This window comes from Miniopterus schreibersii, assembly GCF_964146895.1.
Source record: "Miniopterus schreibersii genome assembly, chromosome: 7".
In the NCBI taxonomy this organism is placed as follows: domain Eukaryota; kingdom Metazoa; phylum Chordata; class Mammalia; order Chiroptera; family Miniopteridae; genus Miniopterus; species Miniopterus schreibersii.
In genome coordinates, this window is record NC_138108.1 from 38,275,882 (window position 1) to 38,296,319 (window position 20,438).

At 34.0% G+C, this 20,438-nt stretch overlaps 1 protein-coding gene across 2 annotated transcripts in view; it reads right to left on the minus strand.

Annotated features, from left to right (window-relative positions):
- The window catches only part of AGPS (alkylglycerone phosphate synthase), a 116,207-nt gene that overhangs the window by 53,761 nt on the left and 42,008 nt on the right, over positions 1-20,438 (minus strand). For both annotated transcript variants that reach the window (XM_081143240.1, XM_081143241.1), the window contains 4 exons: positions 19,762-19,842; positions 13,197-13,322; positions 9,602-9,710; positions 241-368 (listed from right to left, as the gene is read on the minus strand). In XM_081143240.1, coding sequence (XP_080999366.1) covers positions 241-368; positions 9,602-9,710; positions 13,197-13,322; positions 19,762-19,842 — 444 coding nt within the window. The remainder of the gene's footprint in view (positions 1-240; positions 369-9,601; positions 9,711-13,196; positions 13,323-19,761; positions 19,843-20,438) is intronic.

Genomic DNA, 20,438 nt, shown 5'->3' on the forward strand with positions numbered 1-20,438 from the left:
CTTTAAACCAAGAAATAGGTATATAATTATTTTTTTTAAATAGCAACTGCACTTAAAGGGATGAGTTTACAACATTACCTTTTCATATAGGACTGGGTAAAAACCACAAATATAACACAATAAAATATGAAGATTGTATGTGACATATCAAAATCAATTATGCAGTAGAATTTTAAGAATATAAGTATATATGTGTGGGTTTGGTTTGTTTTTTTTTGTTTTTTGTTTTTGTTTTTTTACCTGTTTTGCAATTTCTCTTAAACAGGCTACTCCTTGTTCAAAATTAGGGAAAGCTACTGAGCCATACTTTTGATATTCAGGGACTGGTCTGATTTTTATTGTAGCTTCTGTTATCACACCAAGAGTTCCTGAAAAAGAAGGGGGAATAATCCAATATATCACATGCCAATTTTCTCGACCATATTTAAATCTATTTATCTATTTATTCAGTTAATTTATTCTATCATTCATATTTAAATCTATTTAATCTACTCAGTGGGAATAATGGCTACTCGAGTTTTTCTAGAAAAACTAAACAGGTTTTCTAATTTCTAAAAAAGTTTTTAGAATACATTTTTCTTGGTTATATGTAAGTATTTTAAAACATTTTTAAGGTAACCTTTCTCCAAGAAGGTTACTTTTAAGTAGTTTTAAAAGTATTACAACTTACGAAAAGAAAAACATATTGAAAAGCAACAGATTTTATATTTCATATGCATTCATACAAAAGTAGATTTTGATATTTGTGCCTATTCTTACTGTGAGAACAATTTACTGGGACCAAAAAAAAACCTTAACTTTCCATGAGAACTTAAGACAATGGAAGAAATCAGAGGAACTATTACACCTTGCCTTTTTTCCTAAGAATTCATACAAAGAAAAGACGAAGGTAAGGGAGATGCCCGCCCTTGTATGAAACCAAAAAAACCACAACAGATATTTCAGAGACAAAACTTATCATAAATATATAGCACAAGAGGACCACCAATGAAACAAATGTTCTTTTCTTTATTACATGGAGGAGTGGAGAACAAATCAGAGGAAATAAATAGGTTAAATACAACTACATGACCTAAATATCTATGCTAAAATATTTAAAGAGATATGGTTAAAAACAATTGTATTCACAAGCCAAGCTTTTCAAATCAGTGGTTTCTGAAGTACAAATGGTAGAAATTATTATTAATACTACCAATAAACCACTGGCGAATCATAAAAAAAGAACAAAAAGGGAAATCATTGAAACTGTAGAGCTTAATTACAACACTAGAAATAAATAAAAAGTATCACAAAGATCAAAGTTTCCAATAAATTTATAATATACCTAAAATAAAAATGTCAATGTACAATACAAGATTAAAAACTACTAAGTCCATAAAAAGAAAATTACATTACATTAGATCACAATATATTCATCAATATAGGAGATTTCCTACCAAGATAGCAAATATGGCCCTTATTATGACTTGTAAAATCACAAAGCTCTACAAGTTTGGTTCAATTAATATCTGATTTTAAAAGAAGTGTCTTGTACATTTTAAGAGACAACAAAAGTGACTAGACTTTCTTTTATTTTAGCATTTTTATTGAGATATAATTCATAGACCATAAAATTCACCCATTTAAAGTATAAAATTCAATGGTTTTTAGTATATTCACAGATACATACAACTATCACCATAATCTAAGTTTAGAATACTTTCATCACTCCAAAAAAGAAACCTATGAAACAATCATTCTCCATGCTCCCCTCCCCACCCCCTACCTCAGCCCTAGACAACCACCAATCTATTTTCTGTCTCTATAAATTCTCCTATTCTGGACATTGTATATAGATAGAATCTTAAAACATGCGGTCTTTTTAACTGGCTTCTTTCACTTAGATAATGTTTTCAAGGTTCAACCATGTTATAGCATGTATTAGGTACTTCATTCCTTTTCAGCTGAGTATTATTCTATTGTATGGAATAACTCAATTTGTTTATCCATTAATCAGTTGATAGACATTTGGGCTTCCACTTTTTGTCCCACTAGTTTACCAGTTTCTTATAAAAGGACACAACTCAGGAACAGCCAGATGGGAGAGATGCATAGGGCAAAATATGGGAAGAGGGGTACAGTTTCCATGCCCTCTCCAGATAAACACCTTCCCAGCACCTCCATGTGTTTACCAACATGGAAACTCTCTGAAACCCATTATTTTAGGAATTTTTATGGAGTTTTCATAGGCATGATTGCGTAAGCCACTGGCCACTGGTGATTAATTCAATGTCCAGCCTCTCTTTCCTCTCCAGAGGTCAGAGGGTGTGGCTGAAAGTTCCATAGGTTTCTACTTTTTGGCTGCTTTGAATAATGCTACCAGAATACATGTGTACCAGTTACTGCGTAGACACTGTTTTCCTTTATTTTGGATATGTACATGGAGACTTTCTTAATTTCAGGATAATCTTTTATCCTATTCCAAGTAACATCTGGCCCTCAGCTACCTTTGACTGAGGCTAAGTTTCAGGTAAGTGCAGCCAAAAGGTCGGGGGGCAGGGGAGAAGCTCGCTTTTTGGACCCAGCTTTAACTGGTGGGGCAGAGACTCTACTTTGAGTAGTGCGCTAATACTGGGGCCCCAATCACCCTGATCCTGGCTTGTAAAGGGCTGCTATCTTACCAGGAGAAGCAAACCTAGATGACCTACTTTCCTTCCTCCTTCCCCCAGCACTAAGCTCCTAAAGCTGGAGTGTTCTCAAAGAAAAGCACGCCATTGTTCCCCCCTCTTCCCACACTTCCAGAGCCATGGCTCAGAGATTTTGCCTGAGGGGAGAAACAAGCCATAAAACAGTTCCTAATCTCTTTCCAAAGGAAATTCTTTTATTTACAACAGAGTATGGAGAAGTTCAGTGGTCAATGGTTTAATCGATCATACCTATGTAATGAAACTCTGTAAAATAGCAGAGAATGCGGTAAATGGTAATTGAAAGGACAAAGGTAAACTTATTAGAGATGCAAGCAAAACTGCAGGTCAGCTAGCTTCCCTGGGTAGGAACAGTGTGTGATACTGGAAGTCCTAGCCAGAGCAATCAGGCAAGAATGAAAAGGACATCAGAATTAGAAAGGAAGAAATAATACTGTTTCTATTTGTGGGTGACATGATTTTATATATAGAAAATCCTAAAGATTCAACAAAAAAGTTCTTAGAACTAATCAATAAATTCAGTATAGTTTTACAAGACACAAAATTAATATACAAAAATTAATAGCATTTATACACACTAACAATGAATTTTATGAAAAAGAAATACATCGATCCCATTTACAACAGCACTGAAAACAATAATATACTTAAAAATCAATTTAACAGGGGAGATGAAAGATCCCTACTCTGAAAACTACAAAGTATTGATGAAAGAAATCAAAAACACAAATACAGTAAACAGAAAGTTATCCCATGTTCATTTATTGGAAGAATTAATATTGTTAACATGCCAATACTAGCAAAAGCCGTCTATAGATTCAATGCAATCCCTATCAAAATTCCAATGCATTTTTTACAGAAAAATAAAACCTCCTAAAATTCATGGTGGTGGAACCACAAAAAGACTCTGAATAGACAAAGAAACCCTAAGCCAGAGTTGTCACACTTCCTGATTGCAAGCTATACTATAAAGTTACAGTAATCAAAACAGTATGGCACTAGCATAAAAACAGAAAAATAGACCAGTAGAACAGAATACAGAGCCCAGAAATAAATCCAAGTATATACAATCAATTAATATTTGACAAGGGAGGTAAGAACACACAATGAAGAACAGACAGTCTTTAATTAGTGGTGCTGGGAAAACTGGATGTTCACATGTTAAAGAAATGAAACTTGACCCCTATCTTATATTACTCAGAAAAATTAACTCAAAATGAATGAAAGACTTAAATGTAAGACCTAAAACCATGAAACTCCTGGAAGAAAACATAGGAAGAAAGCTACTTGGCAACAATCTTGGTAATGATTTTTTAGAAATCACCTAAAGCACAAGCAACAAAATCAAAACAAACAAGTGAGACTACATCAAACTAAAAAGCTTCTGCACAGCAAAAGAAACCATCAACAAAGTGAGAAGACAACATACAGTATATGCTTATATATAGCAATTGTGTTTGCTATGGGGAAGGGAGATGTCTGAAAGACAGGGAGAGGAGGCAGATTTTCCCCTAAAAATTCTTCAGTACCTCCTGAATTTTGTACATGTATGTACATATACCCAAATTGCCTTATATGTATAGTAGGCACTTTAAAGTAGTAAAACCCAGCATAAAACTACAAGTGAGATTTTTTTTTTTAAATTAGTAAAATGACACTTTGCATTATTGCAAGGTTAATGAAATGACCACAGCAAGTTTGCCTAACTATCCAGCTATGAGTTATGCAGGGAGGTCCCACTGTGACACCAAAATACATCCAGGTCCAAAATGCAGACTGATAGAGGGCATATTCCATTAAGACTTATATTCAAATTAAACCAATCACAAATGGATACATCTAAAGTCACTTCATAAAAAGGCTCACTTGGGTTGGGTTTTATCATATTTATTGATTCTTTTGCTCTGAGAATATTATGTCAGTGACATGATATAAAACACTTGATTACCTATCACTTGATACAAGATTATATATCACTTGATTATATATGCACATTATATCAATATAGTATATCCACTTAATGTAATTTTTTACAAATAACTCCACAGCAATATGACAAAATAGAGGCTAATATGCCATTCACTTTTCTGTTTTAATAAAAAATGTTACAAATAAATTTTATAATTTTCAAATATGTTCTTAAAAAAATTAAATGCATCAATTGTTATTTAATATAAAATGCAAGTATTTGCTTGAAGTAAATAAAATATTCCATAATTTGAAAATACACTTTCAGGTGACTTCAGGATTGAGAGATTGGCAGTCATTTGATTCTGAATCCTCTCCCTCTACTTTCCCCCCCCCAAAACATAAAAATCAACAAGGAAAACAAAATCACACAGGAATTACTAAGAGACCAAAAAAAGAAAAACCCAACAAAATGCTATGACCTTTAAACTACTTGTAAGTAGAGATAAAAAATAATTCCAACAAACCTTCTACAGCCTTCCAGGTACTACAAGCTTATAAGAGCAGAAAGTAAGAGGAGGTTTAAAAGACTGCATAAGAAAGATCAGAGAGTAGCACAAGACTTAGAGGAAGCAGACAAAATCAACCCCAGAATGTAAAAGTGCAACAGAAATGCCAAAATATTATACAAGGCTGGGTAATCCATAGCCCTGGCTATATGGAGGGGTTTGAAAATGGGAGGAACCAGAAATGGCAGCCTTGGAGAAGCAAGCAGAATATCTTCAGGGGAGCATTATATTTAGAAGAATGTGGTAGTCCTTGGAGACAAAGCTGTGAAGGGAAAGAATAAAATAAAAAATAAAAATTACAGATCTCACAGAAATGAAAGAGAGACAAAACATGCCCTGCCTTCTACCAACAAAACCGCCACCATCCATAAAACAAGGAGCACAAAAGAGGGTAGAAAGAGCAGAAAAAACTCTCATAGTAGGAATCCTTTCCAAGTAATAAACAGGAACAGAGAAAAGCAAACCAAATCCATAAAAACCTTGCAAAAAGGTCAGAAAATATAAACAAAAGCTTTTCTGCAGGTGAAAAGCTCCTCCAAACCAATCATGATCCTAAAGAAAACTGTAACACATTTCAAACTAAATTAAATATTGTCAAACAAGTACCTGGGGATATAAAAAAATACCTCAATCAGAAATATAAACACTAAAAATACCTCAATCAGAAGAGCAAATCATAAGTGGACAAAAAACAAGAAATAAAATAAGAGATGACCAAACTCAGGAAAGTAATAGAATAGCAACAACAACAGAAAACATAAAAAATGAAGGCTAAGTTATAAGGTATCCAAAAGAGAACAGAGAATAGATTCAAATGAAATCTTTAAAAAGGGTATTGAAGAAAGGCAGGAAAATAACCAAAAGAATGGAAATGAAATAAAACAAGTCAAGAAAAAAGATCAGAGAAACAGTAGTTGAAATGGAAAACAAGCGAAGGAAGTAAAATATATGTATAATTAGTGTTCCAGAAGAAGAAAAATCAAAACAAGGAAAAAAACCCTAATATTTAACACTACAACCCCAAAAAATTCCCACAAATAAAATAAGATCTGAATATACACATTGAAAGGGTCCACTGGGTACCAGAGCAGAATGACACAGGATAATAAATTCTGAGTTGTAAAAGCAGTAAATTTGAACAATAATGAAACAAAAAATACTCAGGGCCTCCAGGCAAAAAGAGGAAACAAGCTACAAAGCCAAGAAAGCTAGCATCATATTTCTTGAAAACAACATACAAAACCAAACCAACAGTAGAGCTGCATTTTCAAAAAACAAGGAAAGAAAGTGTGACCTAAGAATATCACATCCACTCAAGCTGCCCTGCCAAGTATCAAGGCTGCAGAAAAACAGTTTAGAACATTCTAGAATTCATGGGATATACAACTGTGCCTCTCCTGAGGAATCCAGTAAAGGATGAGCTTTATTTAACCAAAAGATGACTAGTAAAACTACAAAAAGAGAACCGATAATAAGCATTTCATCTTACAGAAAAGGCTAAAAGGGGGTCATGTCTGTTTTTAAAAGTACTTTTAACTATTTTCCAAATGGAAGAGCAAATCATTGTAAGTTACTAGTAAACGCCATACATAGGAAAAGAATGCAAAGCATTTCAAATGCTTTGACTGCTTATTGTAATTTCCATTATATTGATCATGTTAGAGCATTTAAAATGAGAAGCTGCCTGTTAAAAAATTATGAGATTCTTAACACAAAACAAGACAAAAACATTAAACTTAAAGTGGTTAGTCACATGTGGAACTTAGTAGGATAGGACGAAATAGGCTTTTTAATGGTAATGCTTTCAAGACTGTCCTCAAATGATTTAACTGCAATAAAAGAAAAATATTTTAAAGCTCATGGAAAAGTTTATGATTCACATTTAAGGTGATTTAGTTCAAAATAGTAGATAAGTTACATTTTATAAAAGAATACGGTTTCACATAAAATTATTTCCTCAATCATGCTGTCTCTTGGCCTATACTATGATGACTCTACATCCACATACATACAGAAATGGAGATTAGGGACCATAAGTATACTTGTAAAGATCATTAATGCCAAAATAATAAAGTCAGAATAGTGATAAATTTAACATTTACTGAGTACTCAGTACAAGTTTATAAACTGCTTAGCATAATCTCATTTAAATCTCACAAAAAGTTTATGAAGATTATCACTTTATTATCCTCATATTACAGCTGAGGACACTGGGCATAGAAAATCACTTAATTTACACCAAGTCACAGAAACATAAGTAGTGAAACTAGAACTGAAATCCAGATCTGACAGATTTCACAGATCATGCCCTTAAATAATTATGGCATTCTGCATGTACGCTTATAATAAAATCTCATTTAAATACAGTGATTTACCCTAGAATATACATTTTTATACTAATGAGTTTGTCTTCTTTAAATTTACTCAATAATTGACCAGAGGGAGGCAGTCCAGTCTTCTAGATGAAGTCAAAACTATTTAAAAAGGCATAAAGACCACTTTATCTCTCTAACCATCTTATAACCTCTGCCCTTAGACCTGCTGCCCACTCCATCCTACAATTAAATCTTATATCCCCATTATACTGAAAAACTTAAAGCTTCATAAAGCAGACATGGTTCTTTCTCACTTCTAAGCCTGTCCACATGCAGTTTTCTCTTCAGGGTAATTCCCTCAACCCTGTCAGAAATTATTTTCTTCTTATCAACCCTCAAGGACCACTTTAGGCATGGCTTCTTTCAGTAAGTTCTCCTAATACCCATTAATGAGAACTTCTGTCTATATTTTCCAGTGTTTATGTCTATCATAGACTTTATTATACTGGTCTATTATTATCTGTGTCCTGAGTGTGCCAGCACAGTACCTAGCAACCAGAATTTTAAAAATGCTAATCAATGGGATTAAAAAAATGTCTGAAGTGGTCACTTGAAAAGGTAATTTATATTTATAAGTTTTAATACCTAATTGTTATTAAGTTAGACATCTGATAGCAAAAAGTTATATACTTTTAGTTAACTTTTAGCTGATGCAATAGTATATAAAAAGTTCCAAAATAATAATAGAGAACCATATGATTTAAAGGAATTTAATATTTTATTTTTCTCATTAAAACTGTTCTTTTCTTCCTTAGAAGAGTATACCAATTAGAAATGGAGTAGGAACAAACAAGAAAAACAAACAAAGAAAACCTCAGACATAGGCAGCAACAGTATGGTGGTTACCAGAGGAAAGGGGGTGGGTTATAAAGGATAAAGGGGGTCACTATATGGTGACAGGAGATTTGACTTTGGGTGGTGGGCACACAATGCAATATACAGATCATGTGTCATAGAATTGTACACTTGAAACCTATAAAATTTTATTAACCAAAGTCACCCTAATAAATTTAATTAAAAATATATATTAAAAAATAAAAAATAACAGAGTAAACTTGGGAGATATCTTGACAAAGGTTTGTCACTGGTTGTCATGAAAAAGATCTAAATTATTCCCCTGATCATAACTCAGTAGCTGACCGCTAGCATGTCCCAAGAGACATAATAGTTTGTTTTTCCCCTCCTTGACGTTAGTGTCAAAGGTTAGAATTTACCCTAGTTTATTATAATTTGCTTTTATCCATATAAAATACATTTATGCATCTAGCTAAATATTTCCAGGATGTATCTTTTTTTTCAGCTTGTATCACCTTCTTAAGTTAGTAATGAGTTCCTCTGCTAATTTAGAAACCCTGTTTTATCTGATTTCTCTGAAATGGAGTATCCCTCGCTACAATTCTAAGAATTAAAAAATAAGCCCATGTTCACCTTCAATTCACAGTGCCTACATAACAGTTAGCTTGCAAAAGAGAAGGGAGATTAGTGTGTTTTTTTTCTGATTGGTACAGTAATTAAATATTTGGAATAAAATAACTACATTCTAATCTACACAGAATCAAGTAGCCTAGCAAAGGCTACTACTTAAGTAGTGAAAAAAATATAAATAAACAGAATTTTAAATTCCGCTTCTTAAACAAAGCAAATAGCAATAACAAAAGATATAATTATAGAAAGACCAGACATTAAAACAACACTTTATCAGTCTTTTCTCCCTAATTATTCAGACATTAAAGCATATAATAATATAAAATGTTAAAGCAAACCATTTTAAGCCTAGCTACTATTTTTCTTATAATATTAAAAACTCTAAAAGAAAAATCAAATAAAACCAAAAAGACCAAGCTGTCTCTAAAACTATAAAAAAGTAAAATGTAAGAGAAAGTTTAATAAGATGTTCTCATAATAAAAATTTTATGAAGTACTAAAGTAATAAAACATTTTAAAAATCACCATCTTTAAATATATATTTCTTTCTTTCAAAGATCTGATATCACAATATCACAGATTTTCACAAAACTGAGCACTAACCTCTATTTTTTCATAATAAATTTGCAGTTATATTTACCTTCAGATCCCATGATGAAGTGATGGATATCAGGGCCTGTTGACATACGAGGTCCTTGACAGCTTTTTTCTATTATACCTCTAGGTGTTACCATTTTTATATGAACCACCTGTTTAATACAATGGAGGATGTAAATTCTAGACATTTGTCAATGAATGTTGTGTGTGTGTGTACACACATCCATATATTTATATAAAACACTACTTTTTAAATATTGGGTTAGGTGATAAATGTTGATGCCCTTCAGAATGCTAATATCTTTTAGTAATTCTTAGACTAAAAATAAACTTTATAAAATTTAAAAGAGAGACAAATCAATTTAAAATTCTTATTGGTTTAGGTATATTCATTACCTTAAGACCACCTTAAGCCTGGCTGGGCATGGCTTAGAGGTTGAGCATCAACCTAGGATCCAAGAGGTCCCCGTTCGATTCCCGGTTAGAGCACATGCCCGGGTTGCGAGCTAGATCCCCAGTCAGGGGTTTGCAGAAGGCAGCCGATCAATGACGACTCTCACATCATTGATGTTTCTATCTCTCTCCCTCTCCCTTCCTCTCTCTGAAATCAATAAAGATATATTTAAAAAAAAAAAAAAAGACCACCTTAAGCACATTTCTTTAAACCAAATTTAGTCTCAGGTTATCTATGTAACAAAGAAATAAAGGACAGAAGAAATAAGCAATGATCATAATATAATAGGTTCATTATTTCACTTATTTAACAATATTTATGAAACTATTATTCATGTCAAACACTGCTTAGAATTCTAAAAAAAAAAACATTCTTCTTGCCTTTTTCCCTCCTTCACCTTACCTAACTTGCCTACTTAGTAGTAAAGAGTGAAAAGAATAAAGTATTAATTATGATCAGGTCAAAATTGGGATGAAGAGGAAGATCCAGTGACTGAGTTAGAGAGAGGGAGGGAGACATGTGTATGATAAATCAGTGACATATGTTTCACACAGGTGAGAAAGTAAGTGTACAGTGTGTGTGTCAGGGGGAGAAGTGGCAGGGTGGGGGTCACTCAAAAATTGTTCCTGAGATCTGAATCAAAAATGGTTAGGTAAAAATCCAACACATTTTCAGAATGCTTTTCAGGCAAATAAATAAAAATAGTCTATGTATTGTTGAAGAAAATGAGCAGAGAACATCAATAAGCAACTTACAAAATAAGAAATAAAAATTGCCAAAGAGATCGTTTTAAAAGTTTACATTTATTAGCAATTAAAGAAATTAAAAATTAAGACAAAATATAAAGAGTCCAATAAAATAAAGATTCTCACGCTAGTGGGATGTCAATGACACAAAATTCCTATAGAGCAATTTGGCTGGAAGGATCCAAAGGCTTAAAAATATATAAGCACCTTGGCCAACAATTCAAGCTCTAGGAACTTATTAGCCCCCAAACAAACAATTAAAGATGTACGCTAAAAAAGATTACTTAAGTAGTTATTTTCCCCTTTGTTTTCTATAATTTTGAAGTCAAGAATAACTTAAATATTCACTAATAGGGAGTTACTTTAATAAACTAAGAATTATCAATAAGTGAATTATATGCACTCTATTTAAATGATGGTGCAAAACTACATTCATTTACGTATTAACATGTTGATAATTTAAAAAGCAGAATAAACAGAGTGTGATCTCTTTTTATATTAAAAACCAGATATACACATTTGTGAGCATGCCTAGAAAATGGTCTGGAAGGATAAAAACAAAAATGTTAAAAGTGTTAAAAATTATTTTATGTAGTTAATATCCATAGCATATCTGAATTTCCTTCTGTGTTTCATAACTGAAAAGTATACTAAGGACTCTTTCACAGAAGCAATGGATTATTGCTAATGGCTAAGAGCTTCAACTTTATAGCATACCATAAGAAATCATAATCATTTAATCAGAAATGCTCAGGAAATCATTTCACTAAATTAAAAATATTTGAGTTGGACTATAATTAGAACTCCTTAAAATGACCTTGAAAACAAGTAGCAACCAGAATTTAAGATGAAAAGTTTATCCCATCATACACAGAAAGCACTAAGAAATCTCAATTTTCAGATTATAATGTTAAAATTTTATACTATCCAACTATCTTCAGCTTTTTTCAAACAGTTAAATAGGTATTAGTATCATTACTTATTGTACTTCAAAGAAATATGCACCAATATTGATTAGAGAAATATATTAACACATTCAAAGAGTTTAATGTTTTTCATGAGTTCTACTCTAGCCACATAAAGGAATAATATATCAACTTCATTAGAGTTTTCATAAAAGCAACTAATGTAAATTAAGACAGTTTCAGTGGAAATTATATGCTGTAAAGACATTTATGTTAAAAATAAAATATGCTAAGTAATCACTAATGCAAATAAATACATTAGGATGTATGCTTTAAATATCTCTAAAAAGGATTAAAGTAAACTACATGCTTAGCAGTAGTAAATGGAGCAATCTGTCAAATATTTATTTAATTCTGATAAAGCTCTCAATAATCCAATAGCAAAAGGATCAAATCCTCTCTCTGAAACTGAATTTATTTTAATTGCAAAACAAAAATTTGATTTCTAAAATATCCTCAGTAAAAATAAAATAAACAGGATAATGTAAGCATTTTAAAAGTATTCATAATATAGACACTTAAAGTCTTAAATTGCTTGGTGTTAACTATAAAGAATCACAATTCACTAAAATTTCAAGTAATGAAGATATTGATGAAAATGTTGAATCTTTAGATTTGAAAAGCAAAGATAAATAGCTCTAAGAATAATGTTAAGAATATCATTTTAATAGTCTTATAAAGTTATTTAAAATTGTTATCAAAATATTGGTGATAAGACAACTAATACTTTTGAAGCACCTACTACATACCAGAACTGCTAAGAGTTTTCACTTTATGTCCTTTACTTCTTGTAATTCTATACAGCAATTAACATTACTTGTTCTGTTTCACAGAGGAGAAAATTTCTCTAGAAAGGCGAACCATTTTGCACAAGGTGACATAACTATTAGGTCACACTACTAAAAGCTACAAATGGAACAAGTGATACTTAATTACTAACCAGGATGCGCATAGTTATTACACTATTATCAAAATAACTCCCAGAGCACTGGCACCAGGTCAGCTAAAACAAAATGGTGTGTGCATAAGACATTAGAGGTTATACTGCCACTTACTAGAACATTTTCATTCAGGCTCTTTATATAGAAATTTTTTTTCAGAAAAATAAATATAAAAATCTCCTAAAGCAAAAGAGTAGCAATGACGAGATCACCTAAATAAACTGACTAAAATTTTGGTAGAGATGAAGACTGAAGCTCCATGAGGATTATCAAATAATATTTCTATATTTTATAAGTCAGATACTATGAAACATTTATAAAGCTTAAATGTTAGTCACCTGAAAAAGAACAACCTTAAGTAATGACCATTGTGTCTTTTACCTGCTTCTGTCATATACAGTATTACCATAATCAAAAGAAGCATATTTCTGAGGAGACTCCACTATCCAAATCAATTTTTAAAGGCATTCATCACTTTATAATAATCTCTATATATTAATCAATTATTACATAATAGCTATAAAAAATTTACCAAGTCTTCAATATTGCCATAGATATTCTTCTTCATGCCTGATGCCCGAGTAGATACCCATCCTCCCACAGTGCTGAATTCCAGGGAATCTGGTTCATGACCTGTACAATAACCACTTTCTTTAAGCTGAAAAACAAAAATGTAATGTTTTACTAGTGAAAATGGTCCCATTTCACACAGCACTCAACACATTAACTCTTTCCACTTTAAAATTCCCATATGTCACTGGAATTTGTACTCATTAAAACCTATGTTAAAAAAAAAGAAATATTTCTTTCATCATACTTGTCCCAAATTTTTTTTAAGCTTTTCTTTGAGTAAAACTTTATAAAACTAAAAAATGAGGTCCAAAAGATAGTTGCATTTTCCACAAGTTCACTAGCCAGTCTTACTCCTTATATCTTTTTACGTTAAAGTCAACTAACCTCCCTACTTTTTTTCCCCCAACAAAGAGACCATTTAAATACTTCTGGAGATCAGATTATGTTTAAATAACTGCCAACTTCACCTAAACACTTTCAATAAATAAAGCATTTAATCTCTTGTTCTCCCTACCCTAATATAATATGCAGCAGGCCTGCAGAAAATCCAAGCAAATTGCCTGTACTTAATTCTCTCTAGGAGTCATGTGTTTTAATGTACAGCCATCTGGCTAGGTTTCCTGCATGTAATACTGTCATTTATTTGTGATGCAGATCATGCATTCCTGTACATTAAATAGTCACTTGTTTCTCATTTTTCTATATTAGCTTGGCTTTGCCATCTGCACAGCACCTGAGGTTGAATGGATGCCCTTTACTGTAACAACACCAAAGCCATTCCACTGAAATCATTTTAAAGACTCAGCCATCTCATGTCAAACAGTACAGACACCACCATCTGCATACCCACTGTCTATTGCACTCAAGCCCATCAATCTGTGTTGACCATTTGATAGTCATCCAGTTAAGCAACTGCTTCTATTTTTCAAGTAAGCCATGCACAGATGTAGAATATGTCAGCTATGTTCATATCCGCATATTTAAGTATGGTATGAAAGTTGTAATTCAAAATTTGAGAGCCAATTAGGTTAAATATAATTTGTTAGCTTTCCCACACAAGCAATGCAAATTATTTATTTACCTTTTATAGTTTTGTTGCTAGGAAAACAAGGTTTAAAATATATCAATTGTTACATAATAGGATTTTTCACTAAATATTTAATACATTTATTTAATTTTAAGGTTAATAACCACCCACAAGTAGGTAGCTTAAATTCATGACTGAACAGATTAAAATAAAGATTATCAGACTGCTATATTTCTTCCCTCCCAAACAATTTATAATCATATTATTTACTCTCAAAAGACTACTGTTACTCAAGTTTTCTAAAATTAGAGAAGGAAAAGAAAAGATATTCATGGAGGGTTTAGATGTGCTAGGTACTGAAAAGATAGTTTTCATATATTCTCATGACAAAATCTCCACATTGCCTATACAGAAGCAAGTCATTAAATACACATTTAAATTATTTCTATAGGTATATACAGAGTTTGGGACTCTATGTGCTTCCTGGACTTGTATGTCTATTTCCTTCACCAGGTTAGGTAAGTCTTCTGTCATTATTTTTTCGAATAGATTTTCAAGTTCTTGCTCTCTTTCTTCTCCTTCTGTTACCCCCATGATGCGAATGCTGGTACATTTGAAATTGTCCCAGGGGCTCATTACACTATCTTCATTTTTTGGGTTCTCTCTTCTTTTTGCTGTTCTGGTTGTTTTTCGCTTCCTTCTACTCCAAATTGCTGATTTGATTCTTGGTTTCATCTACTCTACTGTTGCTTCCTGTAAATTATTCTTTATTTCAGTTAGTGTAATCTTCATCTCTGACTGGTTCTTTCCTTATGGTTGCTATTTCCTTTTTCATGCGTTAAAGTTCTAAACTTAAAGTTCCTTGAAGTTCTCAGTAAGTTCCTTGAGCATCTTATAACCACTGTTTTGAACTCTGTATCTGGTAAGTTTGTTTGCTTCCATTTCATTTAGTTCTTTTTCTGGACATTTCTCCTGTTCTTTCATTTGAGATCTGTTTCTTTGTCTCCACATTCTGGCTGCTTCACTATATTTCTCTCTATGTATTAGGTAGAGCTGCAATATCTCTTGAACTTGGTAGAGTGGCCTTGTGTAGTACGTGTCCTGTAGGGTCCAGTGGCACAGCCTCATCAGTCACCCAAGCTGGGTGCTCCAGGTGGGCCCCTGTGTGGGCTGTGTGCACTGTCCTGTTGTAGTTGAGCCTTGATTGCTGTTGGTGTCACTGGGAGAGACTGACCCCAGACTGATCAGCTGCAAGGACCGGCTATGACTATAGTGGAGGAACTGCTGTGCAGGAGCTGACCCTATGGAGCAGGACTTGCTTCAGTGGGGCTTTGGTGTTCACTGAGTCCACCTCTTGAGTGTGTCATTCGTCGAGGTAGTAGGGTTGTAATCTGAGGTGGTCTGAAGCTGTCTACCAGGTGCACTGACTCCGGGGCCTCCTGGGAAGTGCAAAGTCAGCCACAGCGTGTGCCCTGGGGCCACTGGCACAAGCTACAGCATGATTTGCAGATGGCTGCTATTTGTGCTGGGCTTGGAGGTGCCCAGGAGAGGTCAAGCTGTGAACCAAAGGCAGCTTCCACTAGTGCCAAGCCTGGGGCCATTTATCAAGAGGTACAGGGTACACAGAGGCCAGATGCTGCTTGAGATTTTAGGAAAGTCTGAAGCATGAGCCAAGAAAAGCTATTATCACAGAAAAGTCACTGGAAACAGCTTGGGTTGGCCCGCAAGTTGGGTGAGGCAGGGTCTCGGGGAATCACCAGGGCAGAGTGAACAGTGTGAGCCAGGCTGATGGAGACTCAAATATGGTGCCCGCCTGCCGGCTCTGTAGGGGTGGTCTCAGAAAAGGAAAAATGGCTTCTGCCATCACTTTTGTCTGGCATAACACTGCGTGTCCCCAGCTCTTGCCCTGATGCAAGACAATTCAGTTCTTTCCCATATGTTCATGGTTCCATTCAAGCTGCTGCCCCAGTGCTGGAGCTGAGTGAGTAAGTATGAGTAAGTTTACACATGAGCCCTTTAAGAGGACCTGCCTGGGACACCAGGAGCCCTCTGTCTCACTCAGCCACAACCCTCACTTGTTTTTACAGTGAGAAATTATGGGAACTTCTGTTCCTGGCTCTGGAACCCTTGGCTGGGAGGTCTGGTGTGGGGCTGGGACCCCTCAATCCTCAGCAGGGACCTCCACAGCCAAGATACCCTTTCCAATTTTAAACCACCACATAAGGGTATGGGACCAGTGCTTCCATGTCTCCACCCCTCCTATCTGTCTTGATGTAGCTTTTTATTTAAATCCCTGGTTTTAGGGCTTCCATTCAGCTAGATTTCAGGTGGCTTTGCATGATGGTTGTTCTGTAGTTTGTCATTTTGATGTGGTTGTGGAAGAATTCGAGTACCACATTTATCTGTGCCGCCATCTTAACCATAAGTCTCTCAAGTTGCACATTTTAAATGAGTGCAATTTATTGCATGACAATTATACCTCAATAAAACTTTTATGAAACAACAAAATAAAAATAAATGACTCCAAGGATTTTAGCCTGAGCAGCTGAAAGTACTACATTTTCATCAACTGAGAATGAGTAGGCTACAGAATAAGCTAACTATGGAAAAAAATAGAAATTCAATTTTTAAAATGTTGAGTTAGTTTAAGACATTTTGTCTAAAATGTGTATTAGATATGTAAGTCAAGACCTCAACTAGGAAACTGGATATATAAGTCTGGAATTCATGAAAGAAGTATGAGGTGATGATATAAATTTGGGAGTCTTTGGCATGTAGAAGGAATATTTAAAGTCAGCTGTGCTTGAGTGAAGCAGACAGTGCCCAATAAAAATTAGTGAAATGATAAAAATTCTAAGTACTTTACATTATTAACTTATTTCATTCTAACAAAAACCTTATGAAGTAGGAATTATTATCTTCATTTTATAGATGAAGAAAGACACTGAGGCATAGGGAAATGAGTCTGTAGGCGGGAAAAAACATAAGTCACACCTCCCCAGGATATTAACTAATAAAGTGAAGTAGCCAAAGATTTAATAAGCCTAAAAAACAAATTCCCAAAATTCATAATTGACATGTTAGTGACCTCCCTTAAATTTTATATATATTAACATCAATGTAACCTACAAATTAAGAAGATTAAAATTTGTGCTACCCAACTACTATATATGTGTCATTTTAAAACTTCTAGAAGGAAAAAGCAGGGCATTTTAAGCTGGTTACCTCAGCTGAAGTAGAAATTGACAGACACAGAGTTTAATGAGAAAGAACTTGAACTGGGATCAAAACAGATGTAGTCTAGACCATATTATAGTCTAGTAGAGGCAAAAAGAAAGTTCTATAAGTTCTATATCCATATTTAGAGAAATAAACTAGTAGGTAAAATACCGGAAGTTCCTAGTCTAAGAAAATGTCATTTAAATTTCAAGGAAATATGTTCCTTGAATTTTAAATCTAACCTTTTAAAAAAAGAAAACTTGGAATGGTTAAAACACTACATCAAATACCATAATAAAAAATATACGCCCAGCTGGGCGTGGATCAGCGGTTGAGCATCAACCCAGGATCCAGGAGATCGGGGTTCGATTCCCGGTCAGGGCACATGCCCGGGTTGCGGGCTGCAGCCAATCAATGACTCCGCCATCATTGATGTTTCTATTTCTCTCTCTCCCTCTCCCTTCCTGTTTGAAATCAATAAAGATATATTAAAAAAAAAAAAAGATTAAAAATATAAAATTGGGAGACATGAAAGGCCATCCTCTCTTATAAAAAAAATTGCTGTGTTAATAATGCCTCAGTCAGGCATAATGGAAGACTAATACAGGACTTTTTACAGGTTGTTTTTTTTCATTAAATACTATTATTCTGCCCACTGACATTCACTGTAAACTATAATAAACAAATCTAATTACCTTGACTTATATAAAACCTTGACTTATTGAAGATCTTTAACACTGCCTCAATAAATATATTCAATTTTATTCCAGTTCTCTGATCTTACTGCATTAAATTAAAAATAAAGACAGTAAATAGTTTAATAATTTCATTCAACTCTTTATTAAGAAAGAAGGAAAAAGACAAGAAAAGTAAGATCAATAAGCATGTCAGATCTCCCTCCATGTCCTGTTAAAAAGAGGAAGGGGGCCTGGTTGGTGTGGATCAGGAGTTGAGCACTGATCTAAGATCCAGGAGATTGTGGTTCAATTCCTGATCAGGGCACATGCCCAGGTTGCAGGCTCAATCCCCAGTGGGGGGCATGCAGGAGGCAGCCAATCAATAACTCCCTCATCATTGATGTTTCTATCTCTCTCTCTCCTCTCCCTTCCTCTCTCGGAAATCAATAAAGATGTATCTAGAAAAAAGAAGAAGAAAAAGGGGGTGTCTCTGTAACCCAAGTTGAACAAAGTGGTAAGAACATCACCAACAAATTAGACTTTTTAATTTTTGTTTATAAAAGCTGAATTATAACATCTTACCCATGTTTGAGGAGGTTGAGGGAACCAATATATTTTAATAATTACCTGCGCTTAGAAACCATAAAGGGAACCTAAAGTTTTCAAAAAATTAATTAGGGTTCCCCAAAAAGTACATAAGGACTCCCAGAGTTTCACTAACTACATGAGATGACCAGTTTTCAATGAAACTATACATTGAGAAGTTCAATAAATAGCAAATATCAACATCTACCCAGTTAATACAAGTTATCATCAACTTCTGAAACTTCTATGTCCAATTTGTACCATTTTGCTCCATTCTTACTACTTTATTTCAGGTCACTATCAGCAATTGCTTGAATTATTGCAGCATCCTCTGAACCTACCCTTATGTGCCCCATCCAACCTCCAAACAGTAGCCAGAACTATCCAAGTACAAAAATAACATTCAAACTTCTAAAAGGGGCTTTATAAGGCTCTTTATGGTCTCAACTCTTTGCATTTCTCTGCCTTCATCCTTTAACACTACAACATGTTCAGGTACCCAATATACAAACACCAGAATGTGTATTCTCCCATATATACACACTAGAGCTCAGCCATAGTCAGCTATCTGCAGTCCCTCAAAAGCAACAGCTACCTGTAAAGCCTCTGTCCATGTTGCTTCCTAAATGGACTGTTCTCCCCAACTCCATCTCCTTTTTGCTAATTCTCACTCATCCTGAAGTCTCATTTTAAATGCTGCATTGTCTGTGATACATTCTTTGCCCAACTCATTTCCTCCTAACCCCATCTGATGAATCACAATATCCCAAATTTAACCTTTACCCAGAAATTCTCACTCTGAATAATAGTCTATTGACCTTTCTGTTGTAATATAACATAAGCTATCCAAGGGTAAGGGATGGTGTCTTATTCATTACTGTGTCCTCAGCATCCAGCTCAATGCCTGACCCACAACAGAAACTGAACAAACTCATTCAGTGTAATGTATTGTGAAAGGTACTTCATTCAAGGAAGGGATACATACCAGTTTTGAAAATCTTAAAGAAATAACATACCTGTCTTTCCAACTCTTGTCCTGTTATGCCGGCCTCTACGTGAGCTGTCAGATTGTTCTCATCAACCCAGAGGATTCGATTCTGTTGCAAAGGAATAAAAAAGTTTCATCTCTGTGAACTATTGACATTTCCTCAGGAAATATAACTTCCTAACTGGAAGCAGTAAGTGACAAGAGAGTAATTAGGCAAATAGGGTTACCCACACCAGAAAGCTCCACTTATCCCTGAATACACAAGACAGACATATTAACATAGGCTGTATAGTACATAGGAGCAGGTTTAAACACAGACTCTGTCTTTAATTTGAATTAAACTATACCTCTTGTCTTAGGCAAATCAGGTAACTGTCTAAGCTTAGTGTTTCCTTATTTGCAAAGTTGCTATAAAAATTAAATGAGATACTACTACACATGAAAAGCTTAGCATACACAGTTCCTGTCATTTTATAAATACTTTCTACACTACTGTTAACAGTTAGCAATCATATCTAATTTAAGAATATCAGAAGATGGCCACAGTGAGATTTTAAAAAGATACCTGCAAACACATTTGAATATAGTAAATGACATTCCTACTTTATTTTTTCTCCAAAGCAAAAAGCACATCCCTGCCTCCTGCTGAAAAGAAAAAAACTATCATCTGGCTCAAATTACCAAATGTATGCCTGTCAAAAAAAT